We start from the raw sequence: 21721 nt of genomic DNA, 5'->3' as shown, positions 1-21721 counted from the left end.
TGATGAATGATGGCGACTTTCTGCTGCTTGCCCAGCTCCTCGTTCACCATGTCCACTTTGGGAGGACGAACCACCGTCTCTCTGAACGGGATGATGGGCTCAGACGCGCTGATCTCGATTTTAGCAAACCTTTAAAAAAAAGAAGAGTGGAGGCTGTTCTCTGTTTTCATAATCAGCCAGTCTGACAGTCTGCAGATAGAGAACAGACACAGGCCATGGCTGTCGCCCAAAGGCAACGGGGCGACAGGATTCGGCTGCTCACAGGTCAAACACATCAGAACTGAAAACCTCGGACCGCCATCTGATGACGATTTCATGTTTTATTCAATTCAGTTTTATTGACACAGCGCCAAATCACAACAACAGTCGCTCGAGGCGCTTCATATTGTGCGGTAGATCCTACAATAACACATACAGAGAAAAACCCAACAATCACATGACCCCTATGAGCAGCACGTTTTTCAAACACAACATCTGGACCCATTTAACCAGGAAGTCCTTCAGACTAACGTCGTTTTTCAAGGCAGAATAAATCAAACACAAGAACACGTAAAAAACAAGACACAGTGAAAACTTGTCATTTACAGAAGTCTTTATGAGAGCTCTGCACTCTGCAGGGAGACGCAAGCATTCAGCTTCAATGTGCTCTGAAGGTTATTCCAAGAATAAGGAGCTAAATAAGATTAAAATATCTCAATAATAAAAACTCTGCACTCTGTCCGTCATCCAAACAAATACCCAAATATTTCTGGGATGATACTTTCAATAAAATCTCCTCCGAACATCTGAGGTGTGGGCTGATTTCCAGAAAACAACATGAATCGTCTGCATAGAGTCACTTTAGCCGTAATGGAAAATAAAATACGGCCAAAAATGAAACTTTTTAAAATCTTCACCTTCATCCTCTGGGGTCATCAAGTGGGTGTTCACAAAAGTCTGACGTAATCGATCCGATACTTCAATTCTTTTCTATTGACAAAGCACCAAATCACAAGCTCAAAGCACTTTAAACTGTAAGGTGAAACTCTACAATGGCACAAGTGATGCTTCCTGCTACAGGATGGAAGAGGATTTAAAAAAGTGGAATGAGTCGCTCCACTACAGTAGCTTTGCATGATTCACGGCCCCAAACAATCCTTATGTATCTGATCTGAAATAAGCCTCCCTGTAAGCCAACTTTCTTCTGATTGGCTGCTCCTCACGGTTTGTAAACTGTGCTGAACTGTATGAGGACGCCCTCCTGTGACATCATTCAGAGCCAAGAATAGAAAAAACCACACCTGTGTGAAACTGAGTGTAATTAAAATTAAAGCAAAGATGAAACTCGGAGTGAGGAAAAGTCGGGATACAAAATGTTCCCGTTGGTGTTTTACGCTCGTACAGACTCTGCAGGTGACGGTGCGAATGAAAGCTCCTCTCCAACGGGACGAGACGGCGTTAAGAGAAACGTCTTTGGAGTCTGTAATTACTGTCACAGCCACGAGTTTAAAGAAACTCTAATTAATATGAAATATTCTTTTAGATCCGGCTGACAGAGCGAACACAAAAACACGACACCTCAGAAAGCCGCACGCAGGTAGAGAGAATCTGTCCGGCCTATCAGACGCTTTGCTGCTAACGTTGAGTCGCAGCTTATAAACCAGCAACGAGACGCAGAGCTGCTCAAAGAAATGTCACCAGGATCTCAGAGGTGATGGACATCCTCCTTTTCTCTTTGATCATTTTACTGCGCGCTTGTTCGTTCTTGTGACATTCGATGACGTTGGATCCTGCGATGTGCATTTGGGCCGTACACTGAGACGACCGCTTGCTCCCCTCACGTCACACGTGTGGAGCGGCGCAGAGCCGTCTTTCCAATAATAAAATGATTTGTGGGGCATTTTAAAGATTTGGGTGTTCAGTAGAAATGAGTCAGAGCCCGAGTGCCGCAGCAAGGACACAAAGTGTTTCTCTAACATCATTTATACCCGCTGAGGTCCTCCACCAGCAGGCTGCAGAGGACAATCGCACTCATTAGTCTGCCCGTCTGCATTAGAGGCTTTACTGAACAACACAGATGCTTCCTGGCTGACCCCGGGGTCACTGGGTCACTCTGAAAAACACGCCTGTGTTTATATTTGTGCTGCATTAGCAGCGGCACCGAGACAGCGGGGATACTTCCTCGTTTAATCCAGTTATCCACGGTAACAGGTAATCCCTGCTGCTCGCCATCTCACTTAATGAACACTTGAAAAGTTTCTGTGAAAACGCCAAATTGAAAACGTACAGCTCTGTGTGTGTGTGTGTGTGTGTGCGCTGAATTATCGATCACTGGTGCCCATAAGCACTGAAGACTGGGCACCTGACCTAGTTTTGATGGGAGAGGGTGGGGTGTGGGGATAATCCCCTCGCAGCGGTGGAGCTGTGATGTCACAGTCTTGTGCTCGCCCGTGTGGCAGAGAACAGCGCTGACCTTATTCTGAACGTGATGCGCTGCGTGCCAGCGCTTACGTGGAGGGCTCAGGCTGCCGACACATCAACAAGTCACCCAGCCAGCCAATCAGACACTTTATGAAGCAGGTAGCTCGCCATCAAGTCACATCACCAGCCAAAATGTAAGCCAATGATCGAGCCATCCATCCAGCCAATCAGCCTTCATCTGAGCCAAGCAGGCAGCCAGCTGGCCGGTCAGCGATCCGCCGTCCTGCTCTGCCATCTCTGTCCCGAGCTGTCTGGCCTCGGCTCTAAACATAGCAGCAGCAGCGCTGCACGCGGCCTCGTTTCCTCAGCTGGAATCCCACAAAATCAGAGCAACAGGGAGCGCGGAGCGAGCCTCATGAGCGACTCTGCGCTGACGGACCCGCCGCACAAAGCCAAGAACCCCCCAACCCCGCCAGCAAAGAAGAGATCAATCAATCAATTTATTTATAAGCACTTATAAAAACAGGTTGACTAAAGTGCTGTAAAAAAGTAGCTCAGACACACAAAGAACAGAACAAACCAACCATGGAGATCCAGAGCTTTCATCTTTATATGTAATAAAAGGACGAGATGCTACAATCCCTGGTTAGGATAAGGGCTGTCCCCACAAGATATGAATACCCAACGTGTGTGTGTGTGTGTGTGTGTACTGTATGGGGTATTTTCTTGCAGTGTTACATCATCCAAAGTGATTTTACTCGTCGGTCAGTGAGAGTGCATTGTGCTTTCGACTTGAGCTCTTACAATCAGTGTCTGCAGGAGTGCGTCCTTAAGTAGCACCAAGGCTGAAGCAATCATAAAACATTTATCCATGAAACTCAAAGCCTGGGTGGAGCAAACGGTGGAAAAGGCAAAAACCAAATAAACAGAGGCCGATTTGAAAACACAGCTCGGTGCGCTCTGACATCAGGAGCTGTTGGAGGTGCAAACTCAGATCAGTGTGGCTCACAGGTGACAGATTTGCATTCTCCTGCTAAATAATTATAAAATATAATCGATAATAACATTTTAAAGAATATAAATATTTACTCTGTGACACAAACCGGGCGGCAACAAACCAGGAGACGCACAGAAACACAGTTACATGAAAGAAACCCAAAGAGGAATTCAGGCTAAGCGTGGTGTGTGCAGTCAGCACGATCAGAGGAGCAGCTGAGTGCATGAGTGAAAATGGTGTATGCAGTGTTGTTTGATGCCACGCTTTCAGAGCACTGACACAGTGGGCCGGGTGCTGCCCACGAGCCACAGCAGCGGGGCAGAGGTGAGGCGCAAAGTATGAAAAGTCCTCCTCTAACGTCCGACAGCTGCACCCATGAACTGCACCACGTGCCGTTCCAGGCACACGTCAGTCTTTGTGTACCAGTATGTAAAACACCACAACCATTAGACACCATCTCCTGGACTGGTTCCAGTCAGAGCCACCCTGCAGACTCTGCATCCAACATGGCGGAGCCGGAGCTTAAACCCAACAGCGAGCCGAGCAGCCGGCCTGAAGCGAAACGTTTGACAGGACCGGAGCGAGCTGTCTGCTATGACAGGAAGCTCAGAATATGAGTGAGTGTGTCGGCCAATAGGAACACAAGAACCCCCCCAAAAAAGGACAAAGCAGCAACGTGACAACTGTGGCGCACAAAGCGGGCGGTTACTGACGCACTGAAAGACGATGACCTGGTACACCGATATAATGCATGTGGGCGACCCACCTGAAAACACGTCGCTGATAGCTGCACGCCGCTGCAGCCGTGCAGCAACAACAACACTGTTGTGTGACTGGACACAACGCGCAACAACGTTGTTGTTTTTCCTGTTATTCTAAATCTAAAATCGATCCACAAAAACAGGAGGTTCTTAAAACCTGAGCCTGAACTTGGATCTGTACTCAGGTCCTCGTCTGCAGACGCAAAACATCAAAACTCTGAAAAACACATTTGTGTGAGTTCAGCTCCACAGACGCCGCACAGAGTCGGGCCTGCGATATTACAGGGAGGAGGTGCCTTTTAAAAACCATCAGAAGGGCACGTGTGATTGACCACGAAGGCCACCAGCTGAAACTGCCCCCCCCCCCAGCGGGTCCTACCATTCTTTTCCCAGGTCCTGAAACAGCGCCTGCCAGAAAAACGCCAACAAATGTGGCAGCGTGCCCCGATCACACGGTGAGCGACACGCTCCGCTGCCCGCCGAACCCTCGCTCATCCAGCTTTACTACTCGATGATTTGCCACCAGACAAGATTCTTCATATCCAGCATGTGTCTGCGATGAAGGCGGCGACCTCTCCGCAGCCCGAGCGCTCCTCTGCAGGGACGGGATACCCCGAGAGGGGCCCGTTCCTCTCTTTGGCTCTCAGCAATCAGGCCTACACGGCGGAGCGGCTGGATGGGAGTCACTCCCGAGTCACATTATAGGCCACCTGGAGCCAAATAGCTCTGAGAGCCGTCTGAGAGCAGCAGGAAAAAGAATCTCTGAGGTGATGAGAAAATTCAGGCTCTCCAGCCTGACTGCCCGCCTGAGGTCTGGTGAAAACAATGCAGCACTCATCGCTGGAGTAATGATGTCCCTGTGATGGAGCATGTTCAGGCAGGATCTGGGAGACAGGCCAGTGACTGGAGCCAAGCGGAGAGAGGTCCTTGAGAAAAACTTGCTCTGCTGAATCATTTGCTTGCAGTTTATGTCTTACTGTGTCTGCGGGGGTTTTATTCAGACCTGTTTTCGTTCAATCGATCTCCACGGCCTCTTCGTTGCTTTTACAAATCGATTCTTGTGCTTCTGGTAAGTAAGCACATTCAGTAAAACCCCGAATTCGGAGGCTGAGGATGATGTCATCACTAAACACATGGCAGAAGACTTTCAGGGACACGGGTGTGTTTGCATCAGCTTCCTCACTGTCCTGTAACATTTCTGTGCTCGAATTTAATTTTATACAACAAATAGGCTCTGCTGCATATAAGGTAACATGAAGTTAGAGTTAAAAAGTGCGAATCCCACACACAGCATCACACAGTTTACCTTTACTTAGTAAATCTGCTCGGTCAGGTTTAGACTGGACACTGGCTCCAGTAATGAGACAGGGATGGATGGGCAGGTTTGAGTAATGAAAGTTCACGGTTTGGGTTCAAATACAGAAACTGAGTTTTCCTGGTTGCTATGGTGACAGGCTCCCGCTGAAGACCCGACGATAACATGCGCCGCAGGCACGAAACATTCGCCCCACTGAAACATTAGCTTTGCAAATGTCTAACCTACGAAAACACGACCGGCGAACAGACTTTCATCATGACGGGAATCTTAACCGGTCACTTGACTGTGACCATCTGCTACTTCATGTTCTCACCACAAGTTATATTCTATTCTTTGGTGATTCAGTAAAAGCACTAGATGTTGCAGTCCCTGATTGTGCATTGCGTTAAATGGCGAGCATCTTGAGGCTGTTATGAGGAAAGGCAGCCCAGAAACTTTACCAGCAGCACACATCAGTGCGTGCCTCAGCTTTCTGTCTTTTACCCAGGCCAATCTCCCATTTTTGGGGGATTAGAGATCTGATCTAGGTTATCATATTAAGGTTTGGGACACATCGTCAGCAGTGGACCTTGGATTCATCGGGTGTTTCGGCCGTTATCACCAGACACAAGGAGGCCCTGCCAGGGCTGATCAGGCCCCGGAGTGTCTCTGGTTTATGTTGACTTGTTATTTCACTTCTTCTTTTAGTTTTCTACAGTTTATTTTCTATCTATTCACTTCAACTGAGAGATAATACTTACCTCTTTAACATTTATGGAGCCTCACTTCTTCAAAGGGATAGAAAAGGTGAAAGAGAGGAGTAAGACAAAAGGGACACGACAGGAGAGCTGGAGGGGGGCCACACCTCCCCGCCGGATCAGGCTGTACACTCTACCTCCTCACTGCCTCCCAGAAAAGGGAAGAAGAGCAAATATTTTCTTTTCTCTCGCGGTTCGCTGACTGCCATAGCTGCCCAAGTGATGTCAGCCCTTTTCACCCACAGCCAGTGACGGGTCCTCTCAGCACTGTTAGCTAGCTCTCATATAGCTGCTGCTGCGCCCTCTGATCCAATCTCTGAGCAGATAAACACTCCAAACACTTCGAATGTGCAGATTTACCTGTAACAGCAGGTACTGTTTCCTGTACATGGATAATGTTATTCAGGCATTTAATTATAATCTGTCCTCGTGAGAGCACAAGATTAAAAATAATGGAATTACATATGAAGCACATGTACAATACTGTGCAAAAGTATTGAGCCGCCCCTCATTTCTTTATATTTTGCTTCCTTTGAGTTTTTTAATTTGTCTTGAGAAACAATTTTCCAGCTTTCCGGAGCTCTTTTAAGGTTTCCTTTGAACATTGACTCATTTTCAGCTTTTTAAAGTAAAGATTTTAAAAACACTTTATTACTAGCAGGCTGTCACAAAAACACATCACTGATTCCAATTTCTTTAACTGGATCGATAAAAAATGCCAAAGATAACACAGTCTGACATAAAATAGTATTTTTGCCCCAAACAGGTGATTCCCACGGAGCTGTTAGCTAAGAATTCGGCACATCCCGACACTGGCGTGCAGCGGTTCCTTAAAAAAATCTGAAGATGAAAATGAATAATGTGCAAGGCCTAAACATCTTCTGAAACGCATTTACTTAAACAGGAAGACAATCCAGCAGAGACCTGACAGGAGAGATGCACCTTCAGCTGATCGTACCTGTGTTTCCTGTTTCCAGGTAGGTTTGCTCAGGTCTCAATAAACCTTCAAACAAAATCCAGAGAAATAACAGCTGGCTCAAAACTTTTGCACAGGACTGTAACGGCCACCCAGAAACATCAAGCTGAAACTTGATGTTGTCCTGACCATGTAAAGACAAATTTGCCTTCGATGGGATTCATTCAGCATTCATGTAACTCTGACACACCTGCTTAACCACGACTGCAGGAGCCACATTAACTGATAACAGCAGCCGTGTTCATTGTGCCACCGTGCAAACATTTCTCAGAAATAGTTTCAGAGTCTCTATTGTTGACTTGGCCCCCAAATTTCTCAGATCTCGGAGCAACCAAGGACCTACTGAGATCTACTGTCTGATACTTTGAGACGGGTGTCCAACTCCAGGCCTCGAGGGCCGGAGTCCTGCAGGTTTTAGATCTCACTCTGGGTCAACACACCTGAATCCAATGATTAGCTCATTACCAGGCCTCTGGAGAACTTCAAGACATGTTGAGGAGCTCATTTAAATCAGCTGTGATGGATCAAGGACACATCTAAAAGCTGCGGCCTGGAGTTCCCCACCCCTGATCTAAAGGATCTGCTGCTAAAGCGAAGGCGAGCGACACCACGGGACACCTTCAGCGATCCGAGGAGTCCCCGCCTCGATGGATCCGAGGTGTTGTGACAGCACGAGGGGAACCTGGCCAGGCTATTTTAACGTTGGGGTGTACATTTGTATTTTAGCAAAGCCGCATGATAACAGAACAGACTGAATTAACAGTTTGGTTTTACCACGGATGTGCAGACATCTGTCACCGGATTAAATCCGACACGGAAGGAAAACTGATAATGAGAACTGATGATAGCGAGGCACAAAGTTATAAAGAGCTATTTTTATGCATCCTAAATGGATTTATGGATGTTGAGCCTTAATGGAAAAAGCTGAACATCGGAGATAATGGCATCACAGGAAAGAGCACGTCGTGCTGCCTGTGAATTCTGGTTTAACAAGGTTAAAACTCTCAGAAGAAAAGATGTGATGTGTCTTGATAAATGCACTGAGTGTAAATGCGATGCTTTAGATTGCTGCAGATACTGGCTTTAACGGCATCTGCATCGTTACAGCTGTGCAGGAAATCATTCTGATCTAATGACAAATAAACCTACTCGTTCATTGGCTACTTTATAATTCACTTTTTCTGAAATATAAATGTTTAAATGGTCAGGAAGCACAAATAGTGTGTAATTTTACTAATTACTGTGAAATAAAGGGACACTGTTCATCTAGTTTCTCCTGTTTAGACCTTAAAAGCTTCCACCTGACCTGCTCAGCCTGTCATGGACAGCATCCATGCAACAGCTTTCAGTGACTTGCAATTCATGTCTGGAATAAACAGACGACTTCAAACGCAAAATTACACACTGCTAAATATCGAAGATGTTGTGTTATCATTTGAGCAGCCGTGCGCGGAGAGCGGCAGTTCTCTCTAACTGATGGATTTCTGTTCCCCGCTGACATGACAAGAACCGAGATTAATGAACACAGAGCAACTGTTCTTACGGATAAAAACTGAGTAAAAATAAACCGATGAAAACACGCTTTACACACTGCAAACAGCATCCCGTCGTACAATCTCAGCGATGTACAAAAAGCCGATTAGACGATGTACAGGAAATCTACGGGTGAGGATACTGGGTACCTAAAATGATCCTGCTTCACGGCACAGTCATCAAAGTTACACAAAAACAGGACACACTTCTTTGTTGATCACACAGACGTGGCAAATCCAGGCTGTTTTAATGTCTCGATGCTCAGTCATCCAGGTACGTAGATGCCAAACGTCGATTCTTTTCATCTGGACGTTTTCAGTGGGAGAAACGCTTCATCATCATCCAGGTGACTCCTTCAGTGTCAGCTCGTGTGGTTTTATAACACTGACATGCAGAAGATGTTTGAAAGGAGGTCACGAGTCTCTGAGGGGAATAAGTGCGGCCTGTTGCAGTCACACCTGCACACTGCAGGTTTTCACTGTGACATCTCTGCTGTCCTCTCTGATCCCGGATCAGACCCCAACTGATAGGGCTGTGCGATATGACCAAAATCTCATATGACATTTATAACGATATAAACCACAAAAATTTACATTTTCGGTGAATTCTGTGAATCTCGGGCAGCTCGACTTGTGTGAAGTGTTTTCAGCTGGGCGTCGTGTGCCTGGAGTCGAGTGTTTTGACCGATGGATTGAACTACATATTTTTAGACATAAGTTGGGATGGTTGCCATTTTCTTTGTGGGTATTTATTACACGGCGTGCTGCGGGGAAACGCCCGTTCTAATGTTTGAGTGGGAGGTTTATTTGGAGCACCTGACGGCTCTTCTTTGCTTCTCAGCCGTAAACTCTCTCCTTACTGTCACGTGATTCTTCCGTTGGTGGTAGCAGAGGTTTGGTGGGGGCCGGTTTCCTGCATAATTTGCAGTGTCAGATGTTTCATAACCAACCCATGTCCGTGCTACAGAGGCAGCCCCTCGTTTAGGAATAAGGTCCTCGATTTGTTTGGACTGGTCCTTCTGTTTGTCATCATTTCAGTTTATTTTGAAAAACCTCAACAGGATCTTCAGCTTTATTGAACTTTAAGAAATTAATGTAGCCTCTACACTGACCATCAAGCCATGAAAGATATTGTTGTAAACTGTTTATTTTGCGACACCATGAAACAATAGAAGTAGAAGAGTTTGGCACTGGCCTGCCGGGTTCAGGAATCGGTGGATGGATTATTTCTGTTTGTGTTTGCACTCTTGGGTTAAAATGAGGTCGTGTTGCTGCCCACAGAAAAAAGCACCTTTTTAAACTTGTAACTGGCTCCAGTGTGTTTACTACCTGCCACACAGCCGTGGTTTAATGTTACAGGCGGGTCTTGTGTTCAGGTTTTCTGGAAACGCCATCTCTAAACTCATTCTCGGGTGATTTTGTGAGGCCGCAGCAGCGACACCAAATTTCCCCTGTGAAAATAATCTATGTGCCGGTCAATGAGCTCGCACTGTTCTTCTGAGGAGGCTGGCAGCGTCCAGACGGACAAGAGCAGCAGTCAATACGTAATGATAGCCAGATAATGATGGGCTGGAATTGGAAACAGATCAGCTCTGTGCCTCAGATGTGAGTCGCTCAGTATACGAACACACACTGTGCTCAACCTGCACTACGCAACAGCAGACGCGAGCAGGAGAGCACACAAACGCAGACGATCGATATGACCGAGACAGAAAAAGTCAGATATGGAGAAATATAAAAATTGAATACTGGGACAGCAGACGCCACGTGAGGAGCACGGTTATTAATACCAACGCAGTCCAAGTCAGACTTTCTGAAAAGTGGGACTTTACTTCATGGTGATCATTTCTTGGCTCACAGTCTAGGTGGAGGTTATTGTCGATCATGGAGACAGAAGACGCCGCAATAATCAACTAAAATAAGACGGACACAGCCACCACGCCCCCTGCTGGCTTTAGACGTCACATCCTGAAGCCTTTCTCAGAGGTTGCTGCACACATGCTGACCTATCATCAGAAACTCCGCCCACGTCTCACCATAGCTTTCGTTTGTTGACTGATCATTTTCTTTTTTTCTGAACAAACAAACAAACAAACCCCGAATACACAAAACCTGTGATGAAATGTTTCGGCACTTTTGTCGATGAATAAAAACGAGACGACAATGTTCCGGGGCGACGAGATCCAATCAGAATTAATTAAGTTGTATAGAGAGGCGGGACCAGTTTGGGGGGGATCCAATCAGACGTAAGCTCCTTGTTCTTGATCTTTCACTGACGATCAGGGTGTGAGGGAGGAAGCTCCCGTGTTTGTCATGGAGACGAGAAGAGCACACGTCACGCTTTGTAAACCGTGCGCAGCGACTCTCACCAACAACTCTGAATCAAGTTCACACCCACTCTGTGCTAATCTCACAAGATTTATTGGAACAAAACTAAATGAATTTAGATTAAATTATGATAAAAATGATGATCGTGGCGACTACTCGCCCATCACTCACTGCTCCTTCAGCCACCTCGCTCTCTGGATATTATCAGAACGTAATCTGATTGGTTAGCAGCCATATTGGAGAATTTCTCCAATCACACGGATGCTGAGCAGATTTTTTACTGTGCATATAAATCAGCGACCACATACATGCAGAATAATCTGCGTGAACAGTTTGGATGGTCTGATTATTCCAAGGCTTCAAAGAACCACAGGAACTGGATTAGTGCACCCAGCCTTGTTAACCTGAGCAGAGCTGGTTTCCCTTTTTGTCTTTATGCTCAGATAAATAAATTATAGTCAGAGTGACCTCTTGGATAAAGCTTCAAGTTGACCTATTCTGCTCACTACCTGCACCATCCTTTGATTCTTAGACATAATAATTAAGTTAACTGGGTATTATAGTAATCTAAGCACGATGACACAGATGCATGAAAATGTTTTCTCTGATGAGACTTTTCCTAAATGTTCCTTAAATGGAACGTAAAACAGATTTTTCATGGGAGTCGAAGCCCAGAGACGAACTGTAATTATTATGCCAGCATTAGAAACACTAGAAATCACTGATGTAGACATTTGATGTTGTTAAAGGATGAGCTCAGTTACTCTGAGTTTAAAACAAAATGACTGTATGGAAGCCAAAAGACACACAAGTGAATGTCATCAGCACAGAAATGATTAGAAATATCCTCAATGACTTAATCATGTCAGTCAAAGGCAGCATGCAGAAAGACAATAATAATGAACCCACGGTATCACTGATTGGCTGATTGGGTGACTGTTGTATGAGATGACCATATAAAGATATCCCCCTCTGTGACATCATATGGAGCCAAATGTAGGAAAACATGGAATAAACTGACTGTTTAGAGCATTCTGAAGCTCACAGAGGTTGCTGCACACACTGACCTGTTACTATGTTCATACATGAACATTCAGCGCAGGGACAGGAAGTGAGCCAAAGCAGAGCAGGTTTCTTTAACAAGTGTTCACGAGTGAACATGAACACTTTACATGCCTAACATCAGCATACAGGCAGACACACATGCACGCACGCACACTGACCGCTCTCTCAGGTCGTCCAGGCAGCGCTGCAGATGAACCTCGCCAGCAGTGACCAGAACGTGTTCTCCGGTTTCCTGGATCAGAACCTCGGCACAGGGGTCGGCCTGGTTCAACAAGCGCATCCCGCGCACCAGCTTTGGCATCTCGCCTGTCACAAACAAACGAGGTGGAAACACAATCATCGATTCGGCTGTGTGAGCGGTCGGAACGTCTACACAACGAGGAACACACTCTCAAACCTGACTGGACCTAACTGGTGTTAACCTCTGTCTCTGCTCCACAGCATGTCTTTATCCCGTCTTCCTTCTCTCACCCCAACCAATCGCAGCAGATGGCCCCGCCCCTCCCTGAGCCTGGTTCTGCCGGAGGTTTCTTCCTGTTAAAAGGGAGTTTTTCCTTCCCACTGTCGCCAAAGTGCTGCTCATAGGGGGTCATATGATTGTTGGGTTTTTCTCTGTATTACTGTAGGGTCTTTACCTTACAGTATAAAGCGCCTTGAGGCAACTGTTGTTGTGATTTGGCGCTGTGTAAATAAAGTTGCATTGAATTGAATTTGACCAGAGCAGCAGTGAAGCTCGGCTTTTCGTATGAATCTTTTTACTTCCTGAGTCCGGCAGCACCCACATAAAGAGTTTTTCTGTGTGGATTGATGTGGGCAGACGTCACCGGCCTCTCATTCACAGCTCTGCTTGTGCTGCCAGACAACCAAACATTATCAAAGTGAAGTCGTAGTTTCCTGTTCTCTGTGAGTGCTGCTGGCTGTGCCTGCGAAAGCGTTATTTACAGCTGATATCATCTGCTGCAGGAGAAAAGAGTTTAAACTGGCAAGACTCTGCTGACTTCAGTGTTTTAATATCTGAATATTAGCAAATGCTCCTCCCTTCGGCCTGTGCAGCGTGATTGGCTGCTGTCAGCTTGATGTATTGTATGAACAGTCCATTGATTCCCAGTCTCTGGTCAAGAAACTGAAGTACGAGTGACATCTCGAGTCGTCCGTATTAAAGTTAAATTCAAAGCCGTAAAATTTTCATCTTAAATCTGATTCCAGTCCAAGTCATGTGACTCTCATTCATCACACCATCGATGTCAGCTGACATTTAGGAAGCTGTGCACGCTGTGACTTGGAGCAGTGTGGAGCCTCTCAATAAAGATTTGTTCGGTTTGGTGCGATTACGTTTACAGTTGACACAAATACACAAATAGGTGCAGATTTGGGCTCAGAACTGTGAACTGATAGGAGTTTGAAATGTTTCAGCCGATCGACTCGGTTTCTCTAACACGGCGGTTTCTCTCTGACGCCACGATCATCGGAAACACAGCACAAGCTCATCATCACCATTTGAGGGCAGACGGAGGCGCAGAGCCGGACGCTTTGACTCCATGCAGAGAACAAATAAGGAGAGGGCCAGTTAGTGTTACTGAACTCTCCCATTGGCTGTTAGGGAATTATATATTTCTGGTTTGTAAAACACGCCGTCGGCTGTATTTGAGTCATTAGCATGATGTGAAACTTAGCTTCGTGGTCTGAATACATCAGCACAGCTGGACTGACTTCAGCTGTGCTGAGTTTTTGGCTGATACCAAAATTCAGTGCGTGGGACTCACACACACACACACACACACGCACACACACACACGCACACACACACACACACACGCAGACAGACAGACTCACACGCGTGTCCAACTAAATGAAAGGAGACAGTGTCGGGTCTCCGTGAACGTTCCGGTTTCACTGAATTTAACAAAGCAGCAGATTAGTTTCATGAACTACATGTGAGAGCGCCTTCGAAGACCTACTTGGATGTTTGGGCTCTATGGCAACCCTGACAATGGGCGTGGCCTCAAAGTTGAGCGGGGTAAAGGGAGGACAGGCGGGTGAGGTGGACAGCGTGGCCGACTTCAAGACGAACTCCTCGAGCCCTCCGATACCTGAGTGTGAAAAACATCAGACGTGAGGACATCGCACCAAATAAAACATGCAGCTGCTTTAAACAGATTCCCCCACGATTCACCAGAATCACATGATCACCAAATAACTGAGGGGCAGAGGAAGCAAAGCTAAAAAAGTCACAGAAGAGAAGAAATATTGTTTAGAACAGGAAGAAAGTGGATCAATAATAATAAATACACACACGTCCTGCTTCTTGCATTTTAAGTAACAAAAGTTTGACTGTGTGTAACAAACGTGACCATCACAGAACAGCCGTGCTTATAAAGTGACTCCACACCTGCTCGGCAGGATCAACTCAAGCACCTGCATATATAATATTTAATGTCCGTGACAGGAGCGAGCTCTGTACCCGGGATCTTGAGCTGTTCCCATAATTCACTGGAGCAACATTTTAAAACGTGTGTTTTGGGTTAACTTTCAACAGTCATGTGACCAAAAATGTGCACAACTTTATTTAAAAAAACAAAGAAACAGCTGATGCTGAGAGGTCAGGAGGGTAACACTTGCTGATTTTCAGTGCAGGGTTTTTTCACGCTGTAAAGCAGAGCGCTGGAGTATCAGCGTTTCAATCTAATTTTACCCGAATCAGCAGAAATTGGAGGAACGAGTTGTTTTGTTTATTAAAAATGCAGAACACTGGATCCAAGCCTGGTAACAAAAACTGAGCTTTAATTAAGCTGGAGGGGAAAAAAAGCAGGAAACCACAAACTCCAACAAACAAAACGAGATTCCAGGAAAACACAAACAGGACGAAGGAAAGCATGAGAGGACTTTAAACACAGAGCTGAAGCTAATTAAACACAGGTGACATAATGATCAGAGCACAAACGAAGCAAAACCAGAGACGCACAAAGAGAGTGATCGCCAAAGTAAAACAGGAAGTGAGAATCAGAGTCGTCTACCAATCAGAGGGTGGGTGGGCCGATCCACGTCCAAGTTTCTTTAAGCCTGCGTTACCCTCCATGCATGTGAATGAGTGTGTGAAACAGGCTTTGAGTAGTCGATTACACACTTTAACTGAGCACATTCTGGACTATCAGTTGAGCCCAACACAAAATACAAGCTGCAAACTGACAAAAGAAAGACAAACACACCGTGCTGAGTTGTGGCTTCCCTTCAGGCTGATGTTTGGTAAAAAACGAGCACATCTGCTTTGGAACAGAAAGTGAACTTCCTGGACGTGTTTGGAGACACGAGTGCCGTCGGGTTATGTTGCTCTGTCACTGGATCGGCAGCTTAAAATTCTATTACAGACAAAAGCTTAAACAAACCCAAGTTTACTTTGTTACTTTGTAACATTCGCATGTTTACTGTTTATCACACACACGAGAATTTACACTGTCGGACAAACCAAACGTGACATCATCATGAATACATAATGCAGCTGTGACACTGAGTGACAGACCGACAGACACAAACAGACACACATACAACAAGTGTCAGATCCACACAGCTGCTCTGGGATCAGCTACAGAAGTCGATGCCTAAGTTTAGTCTCCAGTTTGAAAGCTGGCTCCGCCCCTTTTTAATTGTTGCCATTACAGGAATATTTCTTTTTTACCTCTCCTCTTTCTGTTATAGTAGTTTAATACTTTTTATGCGGAATGTCGCATTTTAAACCCCTAACCTGAGGAAAGAGAGCGTTCATCAAAATGTGGAACCGCTTCACGATTTTGCGTGTCATCCTTGCGCAGGGGCCATGCTAATCTTCTCTGTATCGATTCCAATTTATCGTATGTGCTGCCTGAGCGAGCACATCCAGCCTGCAGCACAGCCTGCCATTTACTGCCCTGCTGCAGGACGGCCTCGGTAACACGGTGCAGACTCGACGGCTGCAGACGGACCAAAGAGTCGACTAAAAGTCAGGAAAGGACCCGTTTTTGTCTCGTTGACGTCAACATTTGAACTGTGAGCATAAATTAGCTCTTCAATTCTTATGAAATTAGTTTTAATGCCAACATTTCCTTTTAACTAAAAAGGGGCGGAGCCTAAGTGAACCACTGATTTGTGCGTGAAATGTTTGTACACACAGTTTACACACAGATTTGTGTATGTACACTGTGAATGAGGCCTGATGTGAAGTTGTTGATGCTAAATCAAGAAACTGTGAATCCTCCTCGCTGCTGGGATCCATCCTTATTGACTCCAATAAGAGGCTACAGTGAGGTGGAGGCAGGTGATCTGCTGTTCTGTTAGCATTTCCAGAAAAACTACCAAACTCATCCTTATGAAACTTGATGAAGAGCAGTCAGATGAAGAACCTGATAGATTTACAGCTTTAACTCTGAAAGAAATCAGCTTTAGTAGCTGAAATAACTGAGGAGGTGATAAGCCTCCGGTCCTGAAGAGGCCTTAAGCTCCGCCCCCTTTAATTGTTACTAAGTTCATAAGAATTCAAGAGCTAGTTTATGCTCACAGTTCAAATGTTGGCGTCAACGAGACAAAAACGGGTCCTTTCCTGACTCTCGGTCGACTCGTTGGTCCGTCTGCAGCCGTCGAGTCTGCACCGTGTCACCGAGGCCGTCCTGCAGCAGGGCAGTAAATGGCAGGCTGTGCTGCAGGCTGGATGTGCTCGCTCAGGCAGCACATACGATAAATTGGAATCGATACAGAGAAGATTAGCATGGCCCCTGCGCAAGGATGACACGCAAAATCGTGAAGTGGTTCCACATTTTGATCTTTCGTCAGGTTAGAGTTACAAAATGCAACATTCTGCTTAAAAAATATTAAACTCCTATAACAGAAAGAGAAGAGGTGAAAGAAAGAAATATTCCAGTATAAAATACTTCATTCTTAAAACGTCTGAGTTTGTTGAAACAGTCGATGACTTTTTTTCATCTGTTATCTTATTTTTATCTGATTTGTAAAAATCTTTGCTGCTTTATTTTTATGTTCTTCATGCATTTTAAAGTTCTCATCATCATCATCGTCTCTGAACATCTCTCTCCAGGCAGCGCTCATAGGGATCATTTTGTGTGGAAGAGTCACATGACCCACAAAACACTGTTTTTCCCCTGTGAGTGGGCTTGGCAGGTGTGTGCAGTCCTGCAAACTATGGTAACAAAGTAATTCAGGCCCAGCATTGCTGATACTGATGGTTTAACCTATAAAGATGGCTTATGTGGGCGAGAACAGTGTGCCGTCATTCATTTAATAAATCATCACCGATTTGCAGATTCTGAACTTTAATAACCACTAAACAGCTGATTGTTGCTTTGCAGAATAATTCCTTATATAACATAAAAACCTGTTTTTAAAGCTCGTCTATCAAACTAGTATGGATCAGATATCAGTACTATTGATATTTGCATGAATCCGCCTGAAGTAGAGTCAAGCTTCGCAGAGTTCATAAGTGCTGTTGTGATACTCGTTACTGCTGACATGGAGTTCAGGTTTTACTGGCAGAGCTAACACAGAGGAGTCCTCACTGCACTGAGCTTCGTCTGCAGCCTCTGTCAACTCTGCTAATGCTAACCCGGGCTAGCCTCCGTCACAGACACACTGACATGCTAACATGGCAGAGCAGCCACCTGGTCACGGTGCGGAGCTGTCGTCTCTGGTATTCAGAAGAAAGAAGGCCGTGATTTTGGGTTATGTTTCTGTCACTGACAAGAAAATTCTGATAAATTATAATGAAATGACTCAAAACTTTGAGGTCAGAGTTTAGCTTCAACAAAAGAGGGCGGAGCCAGACTCCCCATCCTAACCCGACTGCTGTGAGGATCTGAGCTCTAATCATCCAATGGCTGAATCGGCTGCAGCAGATTCACAACTTTGTGCAGCGCTTTGAAGAACTGCACAACTTTAGTTTGAACCAAATGGATGTTTCCCAAAAATATTTAAACAAGTTCATCTCTGTACAGAATCAGTAAAAAATACAGAAACAACAGATACTGTAACCGTAACCTGAGGAAAGTGAGCATTCATCAAAATGTGGAACCGCTTCACGATTTTGCGTGTCATCCTTGCGCAGGGGCCATGCTAATCTTCTCTGTATCGATTCCAATTTATCGTATGTGCTGCCTGAGCGAGCACATCCAGCCTGCAGCACAGCCTGCCATTTACTGCCCTGCTGCAGGACGGCCTCGGTAACACGGTGCAGACTCGACGGCTGCAGACGGACCAACGAGTCGACCGAGAGTCAGGAAAGGACCCGTTTTTGTCTCGTTGACGTCAACATTTGAACTGTGAGCATAAACTAGCTCTTCAATTCTTATGAAATTAGTTTTAATGCCAACATTTCCTTTTAGTCAAAAAGGGGCGGAGCTTGTGCCCCAAACTGACAGAGCAGTTCTGATGATCTCGCTATGAAGTTCATGCCAGAATAATCCAGAATAAAGCGAGCCCTGTTTGCAGCTGGCACCAGTCCTGGAATGACTTAATTCTCCTGCACAGCCTGAGGGTGATCGGCCTGTTTGTCTATGATTCACACTAAAACTACCGATCTTGGTAAAGAATGGCATCCTAACAAGATTTAGACGTAGATACAAACAACCGTCTTTAAAGTTCAGTTCCCAAACTGTTTTAATAAGTAAAACGACAGCCCGGGGTCATTTTCTCACACTCGTCTCAGTTTTGAAGAAAAATATGTGGCTTTGTGTACAGAGGGTGTACACCCAGACACAAGGCTAAGAGCTGGCTGACTGCAGGACACCGCTGGCTGCCTCTCGTGTAACTCGACACTATAATTACTTTAAGGTGACTTGATCCCCGGAGGCCTTCAAAACCAACAAAGAACAATAAAAGATGAAAAAAAGAAAGAACTAAAAGGACCAGATAAGCCAACAAGCGCTGTTGCAGACACTCAACGCAGCAGCAGAGCAGCAAACACAGAGACTTTCATCAGAGTTGAAATGCACGGGCAGCGGCGCACCTCTGCACAGCGTCCGAGGTTTTCATTCCTCACGCAGCTCCTGATGCGTCGTCACTGCTGGAAAACAGGCCTGCTCGATTACAGTCACCGCAATTACTCTGGTCCATAACTGCAATCTCAATCATTGAACACAACTATTCACCAACTTAACAAACTTCATGCAGTTACTGAATGTTAAAAATGAAAGAGAGGAAAAGGAGGTGAGCGCTGCATGCACTGAGGCTCTCCTTCCATTATCATCATCATCAGTTCACTTCAATTCAGTTTCTACAGCATCAAATCTCAACAACAGTCAGGTGCTTTGTATTATAAAGTCATACAGATAAGACCCCAACAATCAGACGGCCCTCTGTGAGCAGGCACTTGGTGACAGTGGGAACAAAAAACTCCCTTTCAACAGGAAGAAACAGGCAAACTCAGGGAGGGACAGCCAGTTAGGACCAGTCAAATGAAGCCTGGGGTCAGCAGCAGTTTTATTTATATAGCAGCAAATCACAGCAGCGGGCAGCTGAAGATAAACTGACACGAGCTATTCTCACACGGGGACCAACACAGGCCTTGTAGCAGAAAGCTAACAGGTCAAAGGCATTTAGATGTCAGATCCTCCATCACAGGAGTTCAAGGCTGCACGTATGAAAAGGTCCAATTCAACCGGGACGAACTGAGGGATTATTTGGACTTCTTTGCTGCTCTTTAGGATGGGGAAGTGTTTACTGGAAAATGTTGCAGGCAGCATATTTTTCTGATTTTTGCAATCGCATCTTCCTCCGTGCATAAACAATACAGGAAGCCCTGAAAACGTTCACACCTGTACCTGTGCTGGGAAAAAGTCCCACCCAGTCCCGTAGCTTTGCACCACGGCACGCTGCAGTGGGTTTTTTATTCCGTGTGCAACAGCGAGGTTAGAAATGATGAAGACTGTGGTTTCTGTGGGTTTCACCAGACCAGATGATATTTCTGAATGACCATGTAGAGCCCCTGCAGCTCGTACATATGGAACGATAACAGGAGGGCGAGATAAAGGGAAAACCAGGAGATGACGTCCTGCTCTAGGCTGAACGTAGAGATCTTTCGACCTCTTCATTCAACATACTGAAGCCCTTTAGAATATTTTTGATGGCCTTGGATCGAGTTGAAGAATTTGTAGTGATCAGCAGCCGTTCCTGACCAAACCTGAGGAGAGACTGCGCTGCCAGAACGCAACCCCCGCCCCCCGGGGACTAGGCCCGGATACGTCCGGCTGCAGAGCTCAGGATGATTCAAGCCTAAAGACATTTCCTCCAACCACAAGTTGGCTGCAACTCTGGTTATATAAAGATGGCATTTTTTCCTCATCCTCTCCCACCACACTGCAGTGAGTGAGGTAGAGGTGATGTAATGAAAATCAAGAGCATGTATGAGGAAAGACAGAGACAGCAAAAACCTTTGGTGATCCTGAATCAGAAATAAGATCTCTTCCTTTCATAACGAGGGTTCAGCACATGCACAGGATGCTTTGAGCAGCTGTAAGCGACGTGCGTCTTTCATTTCATCGGATAGACTTGGCAGATGTGTTGCTGTGCACCAGTTTAAAGAGCGCTTCTCACATTGGTGCTAAATGTTGTTCAGTGTTGGAAAATAAACTAAATCAAACCTCAAACTAAGACTTTATGACTTCCTGCAATAACTGAGCACAGTTAGAGATAGGTCACGAGTTCAGCTGAGGTTGTTCAGGCATCGGATCAGGACACCTCCCTTTGGAGGTCTTCCAGGAACACCCAACTAGGGATGGGTATCGTTTAGGTTTTATCCGATACCGGTGCCAAACTGGTACTTTTGAAACGGTGCCGGTGCTTAAACGGTGCTTAAAGAATGGAGAACACAAAATTGGTCCAAAAACCTCTCATGTTCAGCTGTTTTTTGTAAAAAGATAACAATGTTAGCCTTTTCTGCAGCTATGGGGCATATATGGTATCACTCTTGGCTGGAAGCAGTGCTTAAACAATGGAAAAAACACAAACTTTGTCCAAAAACCTCTCATGTTTAACTGTTTCCCTCTTTTTCTTTGGTCATTTTAGCCTTTTTGGCCAGGGTGAAGGGAGCATCTGCCATCAAACAAGAGGACAGCCGCATGTAGCTATGATGGTGTTTGCTAGTTCACCTTACATGCATTAATGTAATAACGTGGTTAGCCTACTCAACGTAAATTACACACGAACAACATTAAGCTACTCACGCAGAGAAGAACGGCTGCTGCTGCATCATCATCCTCATCATTTCTGCTACACTGGCAGGGCTAGGGGCCAGGACTCTATTCTTCGGGTTTTTGGGGGATGTTGCTAACTCCCGGTCCGATAACAGGCACCACACCTGCAGCAGATGTGCTCGGTGTGAGGTCTCGCAGCAAGCTATCAAATACGGCGCATTTCTCGGCTTTTAAAAAAACGCTATGCGTCGCCAGGTGTTTCATCAGATTCAAGGTGTTGCCTCCTTAGACAGTATCATAGTATCAGCTTAAAGCACTTGTTGCAGGCTGCTGAGTTTGCATCTTTTGCTGTGAAGTACAGCCAGACTTTGACCGCTTCGCCTTGGGCATTTTTAATCTGTAGCTCTGCTCTAAAAGAACGGACGTACCTGGGCCCG

General features: G+C 45.6%; 1 protein-coding gene and 3 non-coding genes across 4 annotated transcripts in view; 1 reads left to right on the top strand and 3 right to left on the bottom strand.

Annotated features, from left to right (window-relative positions):
* Positions 1 to 21721, bottom strand: part of efl1 (elongation factor like GTPase 1) — a 71706-nt gene that overhangs the window by 8429 nt on the left and 41556 nt on the right. Inside the window, exons 15-17 of the mRNA XM_086289964.1 lie at positions 14073 to 14204; positions 12273 to 12420; positions 1 to 129 (exon numbers count right to left, since the gene is read on the bottom strand). The exon at positions 1 to 129 is cut by the window's left edge and continues 1 nt beyond it. Of these exons, the coding sequence (XP_086146090.1) occupies positions 1 to 129; positions 12273 to 12420; positions 14073 to 14204 (409 nt within the window). The remainder of the gene's footprint in view (positions 130 to 12272; positions 12421 to 14072; positions 14205 to 21721) is intronic.
* On the bottom strand, positions 15876 to 15982 carry LOC147338460 (U6 spliceosomal RNA). The gene has a single exon (XR_015130349.1). It is a non-coding gene; the product is annotated as a U6 spliceosomal RNA (small nuclear RNA).
* LOC147338459 (U6 spliceosomal RNA) lies at positions 16795 to 16901 on the top strand. Its single transcript, XR_015130344.1, has one exon. It is a non-coding gene; the product is annotated as a U6 spliceosomal RNA (small nuclear RNA).
* LOC147338458 (U6 spliceosomal RNA) lies at positions 18155 to 18261 on the bottom strand. The gene has a single exon (XR_015130346.1). It is a non-coding gene; the product is annotated as a U6 spliceosomal RNA (small nuclear RNA).

This window comes from Aulonocara sp. 'chitande type north' Nkhata Bay, linkage group LG1, assembly GCF_057382095.1.
Source record: "Aulonocara sp. 'chitande type north' Nkhata Bay isolate Kocher_YH1m ecotype deep benthic linkage group LG1, A_spYH_male_GT1.1, whole genome shotgun sequence".
NCBI lineage: Eukaryota > Metazoa > Chordata > Actinopteri > Cichliformes > Cichlidae > Aulonocara > Aulonocara sp. 'chitande type north' Nkhata Bay.
The sequence above is the reverse complement of the archived record's forward strand: the minus strand, read 5'-3'. Positions and strand labels throughout refer to the sequence as shown.